This window comes from Pelobates fuscus, chromosome 13 (assembly GCF_036172605.1).
Source record: "Pelobates fuscus isolate aPelFus1 chromosome 13, aPelFus1.pri, whole genome shotgun sequence".
Lineage (NCBI taxonomy): Eukaryota > Metazoa > Chordata > Amphibia > Anura > Pelobatidae > Pelobates > Pelobates fuscus.
In genome coordinates, this window is record NC_086329.1 from 13,291,276 (window position 1) to 13,309,878 (window position 18,603).

Here is an 18,603-nt window from a genome sequence, read left to right on the forward strand (position 1 = left end):
TAGTTGGACAGTCTTTAAAAGGACGCAAGAACATAATGTCTAAACAGAATAATTTCAACACTTGGGCTTCAATTCAATATTTTTTTGAAAAGCTTTTGAAATTATTTAATATTTTGGACCCATTTTTAAAATGATTTTTTGTTTAACCCCTTAAGGACCAAACTTCTGGAATAAAAGGGAATCATGACGTGTCAGACATGTCATGTGTCCTTAAGGGGTTAAATCCATATAAAAAAAACTTTTGAATATTTTTCAGAACATTAAGTCACTTGAAAAAGTGTGTCCAAAAAAAAATTAAATTGTTTTAAAAGCTCTACCCAAAATATTAAATCGAGGCCTTCATTTTCCAACATAGGCCTCAATTTTAAAGCGCTTTCCAAATTCTTCAATACTGTTTGAAATTATTTTCCAAATGATTTGTCTACAGAAGTCGCCATTAAATTATGTGGAAATTTTTGTCTATAAATAATTAGTCAGGTTTTTCTAACAGTATTGAAGAATGTCTTCATGGCTTCAGTGACAATAGACCTTAAGGGTGCAATACAAACTACGGGCAATTTAAAAACCCTATCCACTGAAACAGGTTCTACATTTCAGATGACCCCAGTGACCATGTGTGTTATTGCATGTAAGCGTAAGTTTAGTGGCCCAAATTCATTCAATCAGACCTTTCCAGGAGGGCCTTACCACATTTTTTCTAGTCTGCCAGAAATAGTAGGGGACAAATCTACTTTACGAAGATACAGTATTCTACGGTACACACAGATCTGTTGATGTCGGTTAGAAAGTCTACATGTTATTCTAATAACACGTTCGTTAATACATTTGTCTAATTGCTCCCTCTAGGAACAACTGTTGCAGCTCAGTGAACTTTCTGCTGATGTTGAACGACTTAATGAAGAGAGTTTCTCAATTCCACTCGATGACCATACGTTAAAGATGCTCCAAAACCTCAATCGAACGTGGTCTACAACCGAAGCTACGGCTCTGGAGGGTTGCAGGTGATATTAATATACATATTAATGTTCTCAGAATTTACTTTATTATTGTATACATATACTTGGAAGAAAGAACCTTATTTTGTTTTCTATTTTTGCATATGTTGTATTTGTATTGACCCACAGTTCACACAATTTTAATACAATATAGACTACAATATATAGAATACGGCACCATATTTTATTTTAATCAAAATCATTTTTTTCCTCAAAATGTGCCAGACTTTAAGGCCGTTTAATGGAGCGATTGGAAACCTTTATGTTAGTTGATCTAGAACGCCAGTAAAAGCAGGCAGAGCCACAGATCAAAATGGTTAGAAAATCGCCATTAACATGCTCCCTATTGTAAATGCACACTATTTACAGCGATATTTGTTTATGCATCATTTCAAGTAATGTATTAGTCATCCTGTGCCCTTTAATGTCATTTGAGTCCTCGGATCTAGAATGTACAAATTTCACACTTTTGAGGGAATTTCGAAAAGTATCACAAATAAAAAAAAAATATATATATAAACATGGAAACTACTGAACAATTACTGTTGATTCCATTGATTTACATACGTTTAGAATTTGCTCCACATGTCGTGTTAGTATCACTTTATTAAATCACCTCCATTCTAACGCCTTCTGTCTCCAAAGAAGCCATATCTGGTTATCGAAGAGTGTGAAGCTCTTATAGAGATCCTTCCTAGAATCCTGTCTTTTAATCTCTAAAATTGCTCAAGCCACTTCATGTTCTTTTCTTATAATAACGGGTCAGGCTGTGCGTATTCCATTACCTTCCTCCAGAAGTCTTGTAAATCCCCTCGGCCCTCGCAATTTAAAGCGGTTTCGACTGTATTTTCAGAAAACAAACACTCTTATATAGAACTTTGTATCTCTTAAAACCTTTCTGTTATATTGTGCTCTCGGTCGCAGAAGTAGCACTTAAAGCGTACCTGTTATGGAAACGATGAGATGGTGTCTCTTTGTTGACAATTAAGTTGCTTCTATAAGTCGGACTTGCCAAATGTTATAGATATATTTTTATTCCGTGTTGAGAAGAAAAAAAAAAACGAAGACATAGATGCTATGAGCGAAGTACTTTCCATTAGGGAATGAAACTCTCTTTGCCGTGATGACCTCAAATAAACTCAGAGTACCTTATGTTTCATTAAAGCGTACTCTTGGCACCATAACATTACAGTGATTTATGTTGGTTATAATGCAAAAGTAGAGCCTGCCACCATATTTTATTTATTTTTTTATTTTGGGAGCAGTTTGACCAAGAACATTTTTCCAGTGGCTCCCGTAGATGGCGTCCACCCTGAACCTTTCGGTGTTTTGACTGCTCCCATAGACTGTTTATTGAGCCAGACTGGTCAAAGCACTTAGAAAAGCCGTTTAACTCTCCGTGCATTTTTCAAGGTGTAAGCATATATGATTTCGGTTGCCTATGGAGCGTGTTTAATATTTATGACTCTGAAGATAAATGTGAATATTCCTACTGGTGCAAGGATGCCTCAAAGAACATGTCTGGACAATCGACAAACTTATCTGTGTTACAGCAGGGAATCATGAGATTTTAGCTTGTTACTGGGTCCCGTGCAGAAATTTAAGAGCAGTGGGACTCTGTTTTGTCTGTCAATAATGCATGCACATCTCACTGCCAGGGGAAACCTACGGTAAGTAGAAATTTAGGTTATACATTTGCCATTGATTTAAATAGCACAAGTTGAAAGATTGATTTGCCTGATTCACACCTTGTCATGCACACATTTTAGATTGATAGGTCCATAACAAACCACCTACCAGCTTGTGTTGGCTTATTGCACCTTCTGTTGTAATTGTGGTGATTTTTACAGGAAGGAAGTGTTGATTTTGTGCTCACAACCTTATGGCCAGCAGAATTTGTGATGTTTACACGGTTATAAGAGTCCTCAGTCAGACCGTGGTTTGATTGTAGCTTACCGTTGACTGTATGTTTACCACCCCTGCCTTGCACTATAAGGAGTTCAAGCAACGTTTAAATGACGAGTTTATGACAAAATAACAATTCTGTGTCCTGTCCCTCTTTCATTATAGGGAGCTCCGAATGATTCAGCTAGAGAAAAATAATTTTATTCAAAATTATGAAACCTGGATGCAATCGCTTGAGAAGATGGAGAACAGCCTCAATAGTGGGATCGCAGGAACATTTGGCTCATTAAAGACACAGCAGCACATTTATGAGGTACAATCACAATAGGTCTGGTAACGTTGTCTGAACTCACACTTCTGTTTGATTATTATTTAATTTATTGTGTAGTTTGATTTGAATTTACTGAGAAAATGTCTATTTTAGGGTGTACCCTTATGTAACCCAGTACCCACTATATTTTCTTCTTTCTATTCTACCTCAAATAAGATGTTTGAAAAAAACAAAACAATAATAATTTAAAAATAACAGACACTACAGGAACTCAGATTCAAAACATGGGCGGAGCACTCAAATTGTCACAAATGTACAAGAAGTGACACTAAAAATAAAAATGAAAAATTGTTCACCTTTACATTCATCTATTTTCCATTGGGTTATATCTAAAAACCACTTGCAATAGCTGTAGATCTCATGTCTGCAGCCTTTGCAAGCCCTCCCCTTCTAACCCCGCCCAGACCTTCTGTGGCTGTCCAATCACAGACTTCCCCATGCAGCTCAATGAGAAGTCTTTCTAAGTCAGGTGCTCTGGGCTAAACAAACCAGGAAGTGACCGGATCACTTGAATGATTGAAAGCCATTTACAATAGTGTCAATTTTATTCAAATCTGAACTTTTTGTAAAATGAAAAAAAAGAGATCACACTCTTCACACATAAAGCACTTCAGCAAACTAAAGTGCTTCAGGGGTCTAGCGTGTCACTTAATATATGTCCCTATTAGAGGCATTGCCCGTAAACTAAGCATGTCTGATTGTCCAGGATGCAAAGGGCTGCTTGGAATGCAAATAAACCGACAATGAGATATTCTAGAACTATGATCTTCTTACCCTAGCGGAGTACAGTAAGGGGGCATCTCGTGTATTACAATGGGATATTCTGGAACTATGATCTTCTTACCCTAGCGAAGTACAGTAAGGGGGCATCTCGTGTATTACAATGGGATATTCTGGAACTATGATCTTCTTACCCTAGCGGAGTACAGTAAGGGGGCATCTCGTGTATTACAATGGGATATTCTGGAACTATGATCTTCTTACCCTAGCGGAGTACAGTAAGGGGCATCTTGTGTATTACAATGGGATATTCTGGAACTATGATCTTCTTACCCTAGCAGAGTACAGTAAGGGTGCATCTCGTGTATTACAATGGGATATTCTGGAACTATGATCTTCATAGCCTAGCGGAGTACAGTAAGGGGCATCTCGTGTATTACAATGGGATATTCTGAAACTATGATCTTCTTACACTAGCGGAGTACAGTAAGGGGCATCTCGTGTATTACAATGGGATATTCTGGAACTATGATCTTCTTACCCTAGCGGAGTACAGTAAGGGGCATCTCGTGTATTACAATGGGATATTCTGGAACTATGATCTTCTTACCCTAGCGGAGTACAGTAAGGGGCATCTCTTGTATTACAATGGGATATTCTGAACTATGATCTTCTTACCCTAGCGGAGTACAGTAAGGGTGCATCTCGTGTATTACAATGGGATATTCTGGAACTATGATCTTCTTACCCTAGCGGAGTACAGTAAGGGGCATCTCGTGTATTACAATGGGATATTCTGGAACTATGATCTTCTTACCCTAGCGGAGTACAGTAAGGGGCATCTCGTGTATTACAATGGGATATTCTGGAACTATGATCTTCTTACCCTAGCGGAGTACAGTAAGGGGCATCTCGTGTATTACAATGGTATATTCTGGAACTATGATCTTCTTACCCTAGCGGAGTACAGTAAGGGTGCATCTCGTGTATTACAATGGGATATTCTGGAACTATGATCTTCTTACCCTAGCGGAGTACAGTAAGGGGCATCTTGTGTATTACAATGGGATATTCTGGAACTATGATCTTCTTACCCTAGCGGAGTACAGTAAGGGGCATCTCGTGTATTACAATGGGATATTCTGGAACTATGATCTTCTTAGCCTAGCGGAGTACAGTAAGGGGCATCTCGTGTATTACAATGGGATATTCTGGAACTATGATCTTCTTACCCTAGCGGAGTACAGTAAGGGGGCATCTCGTGTATTACAATGGGATATTCTGGAACTATGATCTTCTTACCCTAGCGGAGTACAGTAAGGGGCATCTCGTGTATTACAATGGGATATTCTGGAACTATGATCTTCTTACCCTAGCGGAGTACAGTAAGGGGCATCTCGTGTATTACAATGGGATATTCTGGAACTATGATCTTCTTACCCTAGCGGAGTACAGTAAGGGGCATCTCGTGTATTACAATGGTATATTCTGGAACTATGATCTTCTTACCCTAGCGGAGTACAGTAAGGGTGCATCTCGTGTATTACAATGGGATATTCTGGAACTATGATCTTCTTACCCTAGCGGAGTACAGTAAGGGGCATCTTGTGTATTACAATGGGATATTCTGGAACTATGATCTTCTTACCCTAGCGGAGTACAGTAAGGGGCATCTCGTGTATTACAATGGGATATTCTGGAACTATGATCTTCTTAGCCTAGCGGAGTACAGTAAGGGGCATCTCGTGTATTACAATGGGATATTCTGGAACTATGATCTTCTTACCCTAGCGGAGTACAGTAAGGGGGCATCTCGTGTATTACAATGGGATATTCTGAAACTATGATCTTCTTAGCCTAGCGGAGTACAGTAAGGGGCATCTCGTGTATTACAATGGGATATTCTGAAACTATGATCTTCTTACCCTAGCGGAGTACAGTAAGGGGCATCTTGTGTATTACAATGAGATATTCTAGAACTATGATCTTCTTACCCTAGCGGAGTACAGTAAGGGGCATCTCTTGTATTACAATGAGATATTCTAGAACTATGATCTTCTTACCCTAGCGGAGTACAGTAAGGGGCATCTCGTGTATTACAATGAGATATTCTGAAACTATGATCTTCTTACCCTAGCTGAGCACAGTAAGGGGGCATCTCGTGTATTACAATGGGATATTCTGAAACTATGATCTTCTTACCCTAGCGGGGTACAGTAAGGGGCATCTCTTGTATTACAATGGGATATTCTGGAACTATGATCTTCTTACCCTAGCGGAGTACAGTAAGGGGCATCTCGTGTATTACAATGAGATATTCTGAAACTATGATCTTCTTACCCTAGCGGAGTACAGTAAGGGGGCATCTCGTGTATTACAATGGGATATTCTGAAACTATGATCTTCTTACCCTAGCGGAGTACAGTAAGGGGCATCTCGTGTATTACAATGGGATATTCTGAAACTATGATCTTCTTACCCTAACGGAGTACAGTAAGGGGGCATCTCGTGTATTACAATGGGATATTCTGGAACTATGATCTTCTTACCCTAGCGGAGTACAGTAAGGGGCATCTCGTGTATTACAATGAGATATTCTAGAACTATGATCTTCTTACCCTAGCGGAGTACAGTAAGGGGCATCTCGTGTATTACAATGAGATATTCTGAAACTATGATCTTCTTACCCTAGCTGAGCACAGTAAGGGGGCATCTTGTGTATTACAATGGGATATTCTGAAACTATGATCTTCTTACCCTAGCGGGGTACAGTAAGGGGCATCTCTTGTATTACAATGGGATATTCTGGAACTATGATCTTCTTACCCTAGCGGAGTACAGTAAGGGGCATCTCGTGTATTACAATGAGATATTCTGAAACTATGATCTTCTTACCCTAGCGGAGTACAGTAAGGGGGCATCTCGTGTATTACAATGGGATATTCTGGAACTATGATCTTCTTACCCTAGCGGAGTACAGTAAGGGGCATCTCGTGTATTACAATGGGATATTCTGAAACTATGATCTTCTTACCCTAACGGAGTACAGTAAGGGGGCATCTCGTGTATTACAATGGGATATTCTGGAACTATGATCTTCTTACCCTAGCGGAGTACAGTAAGGGGCATCTCGTGTATTACAATGAGATATTCTGAAACTATGATCTTCTTACCCTAGCTGAGCACAGTAAGGGGGCATCTCGTGTATTACAATGGGATATTCTGGAACTATGATCTTCTTACCCTAGCGGAGTACAGTAAGGGGCATCTCGTGTATTACAATGGGATATTCTGGAACTATGATCTTCTTACCCTAGCGGAGTACAGTAAGGGGGCATCTCGTGTATTACAATGGGATATTCTGGAACTATGATCTTCTTACCCTAGCGGAGTACAGTAAGGGGGCATCTCGTGTATTACAATGGGATATTCTGGAACTATGATCTTCTTACCCTAGCGGAGTACAGTAAGGGGCATCTCGTGTATTACAATGAGATATTCTGAAACTATGATCTTCTTACCCTAGCGGAGTACAGTAAGGGGGCATCTCGTGTATTACAATGGGATATTCTGGAACTATGATCTTCTTACCCTAGCGGAGTACAGTAAGGGGCATCTCGTGTATTACAATGGGATATTCTGGAACTATGATCTTCTTACCCTAGCGGAGTACAGTAAGGGGCATCTCGTGTATTACAATGAGATATTCTGAAACTATGATCTTCTTACCCTAGCGGAGTACAGTAAGGGGGCATCTCGTGTATTACAATGGGATATTCTGGAACTATGATCTTCTTACCCTAGCGGGGTACAGTAAGGGGCATCTCTTGTATTACAATGGGATATTCTGGAACTATGATCTTCATAGCCTAGCGGAGTACAGTAAGGGGCATCTCGTGTATTACAATGGGATATTCTGGAACTATGATCTTCTTACCCTAGCGGAGTACAGTAAGGGGGCATCTCGTGTATTACAATGGGATATTCTGGAACTATGATCTTCTTAGCCTAGCGGAGTACAGTAAGGGGCATCTAGTGTATTACAATGGGATATTCTGGAACTATGATCTTCTTAGCCTAGCGGAGTACAGTAAGGGGCATCTAGTGTATTACAATGGGATATTCTGGAACTATGATCTTCTTACCCTAGCGGAGTACAGTAAGGGGGCATCTCGTGTATTACAATGGGATATTCTGGAACTATGATCTTCTTAGCCTAGCGGAGTACAGTAAGGGGCATCTAGTGTATTACAATGGGATATTCTGGAACTATGATCTTCTTAGCCTAGCGGAGTACAGTAAGGGGCATCTAGTGTATTACAATGGGATATTCTGGAACTATGATCTTCTTAGCCTAGCGGAGTACAGTAAGGGTGCATCTCGTGTATTACAATGGGATATTCTGGAACTATGATCTTAGCCTAGCGGAGTACAGTAAGGGGCATCTCGTGTATTACAATGGGATATTCTGGAACTATGATCTTCTTACCCTAGCGGAGTACAGTAAGGGGGCATCTAGTGTATTACAATGGGATATTCTGGAACTATGATCTTCTTACCCTAGCGGAGTACAGTAAGGGGCATCTCGTGTATTACAATGGGATATTCTGAAACTATGATCTTCTTACCCTAGCGGAGTACAGTAAGGGTGCATCTCGTGTATTACAATGGGATATTCTGGAACTATGATCTTCTTACCCTAGCGGAGTACAGTAAGGGGCATCTCGTGTATTACAATGGGATATTCTGGAACTATGATCTTCTTACCCTAGCGGAGTACAGTAAGGGTGCATCTCGTGTATTACAATGGGATATTCTGGAACTATGATCTTCTTACCCTAGCGGAGTACAGTAAGGGGGCATCTCGTGTATTACAATGAGATATTCTGGAACTATGATCTTCTTACCCTAGCGGAGTACAGTAAGGGGGCATCTAGTGTATTACAATGGGATATTCTGAAACTATGATCTTCTTACCCAAGCGGAGTACAGTAAGGGGGCATCTAGTGTATTACAATGGGATATTCTGAAACTATGATCTTCATAGCCTAGCGGAGTACAGTAAGGGGCATCTCGTGTATTACAATGGGATATTCTGAAACTATGATCTTCTTACCCTAGCGGGGTACAGTAAGGGGCATCTCGTGTATTACAATGGGATATTCTGAAACTATGATCTTCTTAGCCTTGCTGAGTACAGTAAGGGGGCATCTAGTGTATTACAATGGATATTAGTATATGAGATCTTAACTGAGATAGTTCTATTTGTTTAATTATCAAACCAGATATTTGTGTTTGGTTTGACCTTGTACCATGATTATTGATTTGGTGATCCATTGTGAACGACCTGAATGTTCTCTACTGCACTACTGCACTACAAACTATAGTATATTATCTGTCGCTGCACAATGTAATACAACAACTTTCATGAAGATGAGACTTGTACTAAAAGATCTACAAAGTTCAACCAATTTACAAACAATTTAAATCATTCTGTTTTTTTGTTGTTTTTTTGCAGAGGCTCCAGGCTGAAATAGCAATAAATGAACACATTTTGCCTTCTTTTGTAACTAAGGCACTTACTCTGTTAGAGGAAGGAGTGGTGGAAAACAGGTAAGCAATATGCCAAGATAAACCAGTGTTTTAAGTTACAATGCTGATGGTACGGGAGGCAGAAAGGCAGGCATCACCGAGATTGTCCTTCTGTACCTCCCGCTCATCATGCAATACAAAGAACAGAAGTTGAGACACAAATATCTCTATTACAGACTGTTCTATACCAGGATTATATGTCTTATCCTTGTTGCCAGTCTTCCCAAGAAGGGCAATCCTCCATCACAATGCCAACATACCAGTTTCATTGTCAGCACATCGACATCAGAACAGAGTGACATTTGTCATTCCTTTTCCATGTTTTCCCAGCAAGCATGAGTAGAGCTTGTTGGGGAAATGTCTTTATGGGAGAGTAGGAGAACCTCATTTGGGTAGGGTTCTTCTGCAAACCACTGTCACTCATTTCTGGTTTACACCTCTTTGGTGACAGTTGATTGACAGGTGGGGGAGGCACAACATTCTAAGAGCTTTACATTAACATCTGTACATCTGCATAATGCTTAGTTTTAAATCTAAAATGTGTGTACCATGACAGGTAAAATATATAGATATGCAAACAGGTAAGAAGAGGGAGTAGCGCCTTGATGTATTTCTTGAGGCAGAGGTGTTTCCAGAAGTACTAGAATATGTGGAGAAAGAAAATATAGCAAAATATAGTGTAGTATAGCCTGTGACAATTAAAAATAAGAAAAAGGGAATTGCACACACAGTTTTTAGAGTTAGGATAGCTCTATATAGTTGCACCAGGGCGGTATAATCCCCACCTAAGGATATGTGGTGTCTTCTTATCTTAACCACCTGGCTGCCTACCTGTTCAAATACATACACGCTAGAGACCAAGCTGATTTGTATTATAAGCCATAACGATATATATCTATTTTAATTTATTTTATACACACACAATAAATATCCCAATCATAAAATGACCATAGAAAATGGGATAAAATGTTTATGTAACCTTGTCATTAAGCTTCAGGTCTTGGGTTTCGAGTTATGGTCCAAAACAATGAATTCCTGTGTTTTAACATTTCAAAAACATTTGCATCAACTCAAATAAAGATTTGTACATATGAACCGTAAACAATCCTGTTCTTCTCTACAGAAGTGAATTCATCTTGAAACTCACTGATTTAAAGGAGAAATGGCATAGTGTTATACGGCTGGTTCAGCAACGAGAGCGAGAGGTAACTGCTCTCTTGAAGCAGTGGTGGACCTTTAACAGATCAAAGCAAAGACTTGGGAAGTATCTTGCTGGTGTAGAAAAAGCACTGACCAGTGTGAAGGCCGAGAGTTGCCATGGTCTCCTCCATACTAAAAAACTCATATATGATTTTACGGTAAGTTAGAGAAAGGTCTGTCTTTAAGTTACGGTGTCTGTATTTAAGGTCAGGTATAAAGTATAGATAATGTAAAATAACTTAATGTATTAATTATTAAAATAATAAAAACGATGGCTTTAAAGACTGTTAATGGTATATGTGGAATTTAAAAGAACCATGCACTCCACTAAGTACTTCAGGAGCCAGCAGAGTTGTTCCCCTCCTGGTCACTTTATTAAGCATATATTTCAAAAGAAATCATCTTAAAGAGACACGGCTGTCAATCATACAGCCAAGATGGTGGCCTACCTGATTGATTTATGCCGCAGTACAAAGTGGAAGCATATGCTTTCCACAGAGAAGCACTGGATTCAACGAGAAGCACTACCGCTGCTATGTGGCAGTTGTCCCAAAGCTAGTACTGATGATTGCCCAGCAGGGGGCGGAGTATAGCTGCATCACGAGACCTTCTCACTGCTTTGTTACAGGTAAATGAACCCGGTCTCAAAATTTCACCTCCTTTGTGATCTTATTAAACTAAAAGCTAATGGACTACAAAACTGACCTTTTTGGGTTTTTTCCTTTGTCATATTGTATGACGGGTCATTAAAATTGTTGGTCAAATTGTAGGCAGTATACAACTATTATTTAGTAGTACCAATTATTTAAGCGTAGCGCATTATACATATTCCCTGGACAACACAATTCATAGCGCTGGTCAGACAAAAGAAATTAGTTGAGTGTGGTTAATGAGGGATTGATCTCACAAGCTAATAAGGCGGCAGCAGTTCCCAAACCCACTGACCCAGGTTCTATTCTTACTTCTTTGGGAACATGATTGGTTAATCCCCGTATTCGGGAAAGTTGTGAGCATTTTAGTGTTTGGAGACGCACTGTTGGAAGGAACATAAATTAAAGTTTACCAATTGTTTTTTTATTGCAGGACAAGCAACAGCAACTAAATCGGTGGCTCCCTTGTTATTTGACAACCGTAGATATTGGCAAAGAATTGCAGACGGTAGCAGATGTCGGGACAAAGAACACTTTGCAGTCTGACCTCAGCCAGCTGCAGCTACAATGGGAGAAGGTGTCAAAACAGCTGGGTGATACAATAAGTCATCTACTCGGAGCTGCCCAGGTACTCAATGAGTGCCGTAAGATACAATGTGTAAAACTACTAGAGTTGTCAGTTTTACAAATTAAATTTCAGTATGTCTCTTTTAAAACCAATAGCTTGCCACAAGTGCTGGCCAAGTGTGATTTTTCTCAGCCAAATGAAAGTGACCTGATTAGCTCTATCAAATTAAGTGTTTGAGGTCTATCCCTCTGTGTATATATGTATCTCAATATCGGACTGTCGTAAAGCATAATTGAGCAATTTGCAATATTCCATAGAGCTACTGAAATACTGCCGATTATTCATTCAAATCTGCAAAGAATATTAATTCAAATCATCTTTGAAATTGATCCTTAACTGTATAACAAATTCCATCTAATCGTAGTCATTCCTAACTGTTATTGGATAATCGCAACACGAATAGGAAAAAATGCGTATATAAGTGTATAGGTGTTTTTAAAACTATTACTATTTACGATTACCCACGCTATTGGTGTTCCCTCTGTACAGCAGAGAGAGAGCTTCCAGTGGAAGATTCAGACACAGAGGAAACACCTACAGGAGCTGAAGGGGAGAGCAGATGATCCCCTTCCGACATTGCATGAGGAGCTACAGAGAGCAAGAGAACCCACTAAGGTGAGATATGAAGCTCTCCCCCAGACGTTTAGCCAACTCATCACGTTACTATGAGTGGTTATGGTGCGCCGAGTCTGAGGGGCACCATCCTTCTGTCAAACTGTTTTAATACGCACTGGTAACATACCTGAGTGCACACCTCCTCTTCAGGAGATCCAAGATTAGACGGATCTCCACTGAAAATGCGAAAATGTAATTTTTGCATTATTAAAACAGCTACTGAGGCACACTACAAATTATTAATGCAGTTGCAGATTAGGTGTTTTTTTGGTGACAAGTACAGAACAGGTTTTTGTTAAGGTGCATCTAAAGAAAATTGGAACAATCTGGATTAATCTATGAATATTATTATTATTTATAAAGCACCAACAAGTTCTGTAGCGCCGTACAATGGGTGGACTAACAGACGCGTATTTGTAACCAGACAAGTTTGACGGATAGGAACAGAGGGGTTGAGGGTCCTGCCCAATGAGCTTACATGCTAGAGGGAGTGGGGTATAACCTATATAATGTACCCTCTTAATACCTGTATGGAATAACTGAAGGTGGAATAGTGGATACAATTCAGGTATTTCAGGACAATGTTTATAACCCCAAAATCCAGACATGAATTGACAATAAATGATAAATAATGATGATTAAACTATAAAACTATGTTGACCTATAAATATGATGAATGTTAAGTCTTAAAAATGAGTATCTACCCATAACGGCCAAATACCTTGCAAATCAATATTTTTGTTTTGTGCCTGAAAGAGGATGTAATGTGTTGGGTCATACTATATATCACGGGATCTTCCTAAAAGCAGCAACACATTGCACAGAGATTAAAACAAAACTTTTCTCACCCAATAACATGCCGGCTGTACAACTTCTAGACAAACCCTTTAACGTGCTTTGAGTTCAGCCAGGTGAAATGCGCTGTATAAGTTCTTAGCAGGACAAGTCATTTGTCACCAGCAGTTCACTTAAAATGAAAAATCCCGGCTTTTCAGAATGAGTACCATAGAGAGGAACAGGCAGTGTCGGGCATGGAGGGTGGGCAGAGATGGCCAAACGGTGTCGGCTTACTCTTTGATGGAGTGTAACCTGCCTTTATATTATGTATGCCAAGCACCTTGCCATATCTTTTATTCCAGTATTTGGGTTCAGAGTAACATCTTTTAATCTTGGCCAGTGGACTTGCTCTATTTAAAAGACTGCTGTGCACTTTTAACCTCACATATATTTTCCCAGGAACCCTTTGCAAAAATACGAAGATCAGCAGCTGGGTAGAAAATATGCTACTGCCGTTTGCACTTCAAATTCACAGCATATTGTTAGCATTTTTTACATTGCCATTGCAATATAATTCAATGTTGGTGGGTTTCTACGCCATATTTAACATACTGTATACTGTATGTATATATAATATGTGTATGGAATGGAAAATGCATTCATACTATGGCAGCACAATGGGTAACTAGTCCCACAATCCCAACTGGAGGGAGTCTCCTCAAAAATGCATAGAAGTGCTCTGCTTCTCAGACTTCCTAGTCTGTTTTCATTGGACTCGTAGCTAGAAGGAAGGCGCAAGCATAGTGCTGTCAGGGTGTACGTCAGGAAAAATAAAATTATGCCAAGTATATAAAAACAAAAAAATCCCTTTCCCATGCTATACCTATGGCAGCACTACAACAGTTCATGCCAAATCTTACCCTGAAGAACATGAGAAGAACCGGTAAACCAATACATTTAATCCAGAAGAGCATTAAACAAAAGAAAAGTAAAATTACCAAGAAGCAGCTTCTGAGAACAGCCCAGCCAAAGCTAACACTTGCTGGACATGAGACACCCAGCCTGTAGAGCTTATTCCAAGTTTTCTGGGACGACCAGTTCGCAACCTGACAGATTTGCTCTGGCGATACATTAGTTGCAGCTGCCTAAGTGGATGAAAGGGGCCATGCAGGATGTGTTTAGAGACCAGGAGAAATCTAAACCTGCTGAACTTCGTAGGCCTTAAAACCACTGCCACAATCCATCTTCCCATAACGGAGAAGGTAGAAGATCCCTTCTTGTGAACTATGGGCAGATTCTGTCTACTGGAGGTAAATGGAAAGGCAGCATGCCACCGTAACACTTCCGCACAACACAGAGATGGAAACAAATGAGGGAAAGAACAGATACTTATTTATATGAACGAATACACAAGATTGAAATGGAATTCTAATAGTGTTAGGAGAACAATCGGAAAACTGTGTGAGGAGCATGACCGTATGGCCATGTGGAGGACCACGTTTAACCTGAAGAGGTACACAGGTGCTAATGTAATAAGTTCAAACCATGGGTCAGATAAGGCAGATAAAACCAGAGGAAAGTAAACATGCTATAAATAAAGGGTGTATGAATTTGGAATTATCCCGATCAATGACCCATCTAGCACTTGTTTTAGCAGTCCTTTTTGACTTTGTCTCAAGGAGCGGATCATCCTTGGTGATACTGACCAAGTAAGAGAACAGATCACATCTTCTTGTAGACAGGAGATGAATAACTGTAGGGCGCTTTTTGTCTGAGTCTATAGGAAAATTGGTGACCTTGAAAATCTTAAATTATTTGAGGAATTCTTGAAAATTTGCTGCGTTTACAATACAATGCATTTTTTATTGACTAAGCCCAAACCTTGGCAGATTGGAAAATCTCTTACGTTGGATAGCGAATATCTATTCTTGCTTTTGCCATTCTTCTTGTTTTAAGTGACATCAAAGTTCTTCAGAAAAGGGGACAACTTCTTCCTTATATCTGATGGCCTCACCCTCTCTGAGCTACAGTGCGCACATACATAAAGACAGATAAAAGAAAGCACAAACACAATTTAAAAATGGCAATTAAAGAAAAGCACCAGCACTACTTGCCTGCTGCCAAATAAAATAGGCGAACATCTAAAGTTGTGGAAAAAGTTGAAAGGTACCAAGAGTACCTACAAAAATGTTGAATGTCATGATTGATATGCAGAGATATTGACTGTCCTAGATAGTGGATGCGCTGGGAAGGGTTTGTAGCACATGCACCCAAACTGATGTGACATCCCGTGTAATAGTAAGCTAAGTGACCCCCTAGTAAGACAGACAAACTACAAAATATTCCAACTTCCACCTGAAAATGCAGACAGGAAAAAAAACCAGAGGGATGCTTTTTTTTTTCTTTTTAACTTTTATTCTGTGAATTCTTTAACAATAAAAATGTTGGAGCAGCTGCCCATTGTAGTGCTGTCATATTTATGGCTGGAAATGTATTTACATATTATATAGATATTCATAAAATATTTTATATTTTTATAATGTGTGCAGCCGTATACATTTCTGTAACTTAAAGTCAGGAAATTAATAAAACGCATTTATGTTTAGGTAGGATAAAAATTGTAGTTTTTATATTACACACTCCCCATCTTAATTTTTCAGATGTCATCGTGTATTCACACTATCCTATGCTTATTTTGTAGCTTGTCACTATTAAATGAATACTCCAAGCACCATAACCACTACAGCGAGTTTTACTGGCCTTGTTCCCCAGTTATGGGGCAGACCGGTTTGCCCTTATAATAAGGCCCCAGTTGGGCACTGAGTTTCCTCTGTGGCTGGTGACGTGCATTCGGCTTCACCATGACCACTTTAAATCACTAAAGTGATTATAGTGGCTTTGTTATTATTGTTTTACAACATTATAAATTGGAATTTGCATCTGGGAAATCATTCAAATTAATTATTCATTTTGGATAGGAGTATATATTTATATCTCAAGCCCATTTATGCAGGAAATCCGGTGTTTGATTATTTTGAATTAAGGTTTTAACGGTTTACCCACAATTCCTTCATTACCAAATAAAACACGTCCCACAATACTAATGTCCTCTAAATTGTAGATATGAGGTCTCTGTGGGGGGGAAAAAATATTTATTTGGTTATGAATGTATTATTATTTTATTATTTATATAGCGCCATCAGATTCCGTAGCGCTGTACAATGGGAATGTATGTGTATTTCAAAAAAGTTATGTAACAGATTTTAATAATGGATTTTTAGAAAGTGTACGGCGAGTGAATACATAGCGAGCGTCACTATTAATCACATCTGATTAATAAGTGTAAAAGTTCAAAGGTGAACGGACTACTCAAGTGTGAATTGCCATCAATTCGAAGTGATTTAAAAGTAAAGAATAGCATATTATAGGCTGCAACAGTCAGACTGAAAGCCATAGCGCATTTCAGATCATTTCCCCAATGTTGCTATTGTGGCCTAACATGTCTGACAATTCACACTTAATGTCTATTAAACAATGGCTTGTGATGCAATGACCTCTGACTTGTGAACTTTGGGTAAAGATGAACATATAGTTGAGCTTTAGAATTTTTTTAAAAAAACCTTCTCTAAATATTACTTTTCAGTTATTGTATCCCCACAGCTCTCAGTTTAGTGAATATGCCCCCAATAGCTTCCAAAGGTTACTGTAAAAGTTACTTGTATCAGTCCCCCCCCCCCCCCTCCCTTTCTCCCTCCCTGTGTAACCTGTTTATTTATGTGTCAAACAGACAGTAAGTGAAGCCAACTCTGAAATCCATTGTCCCACACTCAGTCTTCAAGCTGTATGCATGTGTAAACTCCCAGCCCCCTTCCTATTCACCCCTCCCCCCGCTGACCAATCAGAAGATTAAACAGGTTTGCAAAAAAAAGGCCAGAGCTAAGCTGGGAGGTTTGTTCTGTGTTGTTTCAATGCAGGAGCTGGAGGAAGCCTTGGATGAGTGGAACCAGAGTTTGAAAGACCTGGATAACATGAAGACAGAGTTGTCTCAATACATTGTAGCTGAGGATGGACTGATTCTCAAGAAACAAGTGGAAGCTCTGCACAGGCAATGGGAAGAGTTGTGTCTGAGGGTAAGTGAAGCAGTGTGTGTCTTGCCAGGCCCTGTGTTAATGTGTCACACAGGAAACACAACAGTTTGGACAGAATAACACCTGGGAGCAAAGGGGTTAAGTGAATTTACTTGTTACATATCCTGTTGTTCTATGTACAGTTTGTCGCAACATTTGTTTTTCTAAATATTTAAAAACCGGTGTCTTGTTGTGAAAGTGTCTGTTATTGGATTACTGGCAAAGGGAAAACAAAATGTAACAAGTTCATTAGAAAAGTCATCTCTCTGCTAACTTCCCTTGTTTGTACACACCTTGGCATTTAAGGAGTTAAAAAGTAGGCTGACTGTAAACTTTTTTGTGTGTGATTTCAGAGAGACTTTATCTATGATATTGCAAAGAGGGTGTGATCGTTTTGTCATTTAGGGTCCTCGTTTTAATGAAATTAATTTCAGGAAATAACTGTATAAAATGACCTGCCCTGTGATACGTAGTTATGGTTGCTTAGTGATGAAATGTAATCTGTTTATTGAATATCACGGGTTTATTGGAAATATCTGTGGATGTCTTTGATCAGATTTTACAAGTTCATGGAAACTGAAAGTTGCAGTTCTCCAGGTTTGAGAGGGAGAATCTGTAAAAGTATAGCCCTGCTTGAACACAGGTGACCAAGTTTTGTTAGTACAATACAGACACCTCTAGGAATGTCCCGAGGGGATTTAACCTTGATCTCAAACTGCCCTAGACTGCAATGCATTACTCAGTGTGCATCCTGTGAGAAAAGGTGAGCTGTTTTAACATAGCGGTGTTCAAGCAAGGATATGAATTTTGTTATGGCTTAGTTTTTAATGTCCCCAACAGAGATGAAGATTGCATTTGATTTAATTTCATATGTGCCAGGGCACCTGATTCCACAGATTGTATTATATATATGTTTTTATATAATATGGATGAAGCCTGTTCTTTATACAAAATAATGCTCAAGCATTATAATAATTACTATATTTTTCTCATGTGTGGTCTTACTTTGCTCCATTGCCATGTTAAACGTGTCTGGTTCTGTTTAATTCGTGTTCGATGCTTA

General features: G+C 39.2%; 1 protein-coding gene across 1 annotated transcript in view; it reads left to right on the forward strand.

Annotated features, from left to right (window-relative positions):
* The window catches only part of SYNE2 (spectrin repeat containing nuclear envelope protein 2), a 257,761-nt gene that overhangs the window by 201,587 nt on the left and 37,571 nt on the right, over nt 1–18,603 (forward strand). The window contains exons 92-98 of the mRNA XM_063440109.1: nt 847–1,001; nt 3,066–3,213; nt 9,470–9,564; nt 10,667–10,901; nt 11,827–12,021; nt 12,511–12,636; nt 17,388–17,543. Coding sequence (XP_063296179.1) covers nt 847–1,001; nt 3,066–3,213; nt 9,470–9,564; nt 10,667–10,901; nt 11,827–12,021; nt 12,511–12,636; nt 17,388–17,543 — 1,110 coding nt within the window. The remainder of the gene's footprint in view (nt 1–846; nt 1,002–3,065; nt 3,214–9,469; nt 9,565–10,666; nt 10,902–11,826; nt 12,022–12,510; nt 12,637–17,387; nt 17,544–18,603) is intronic.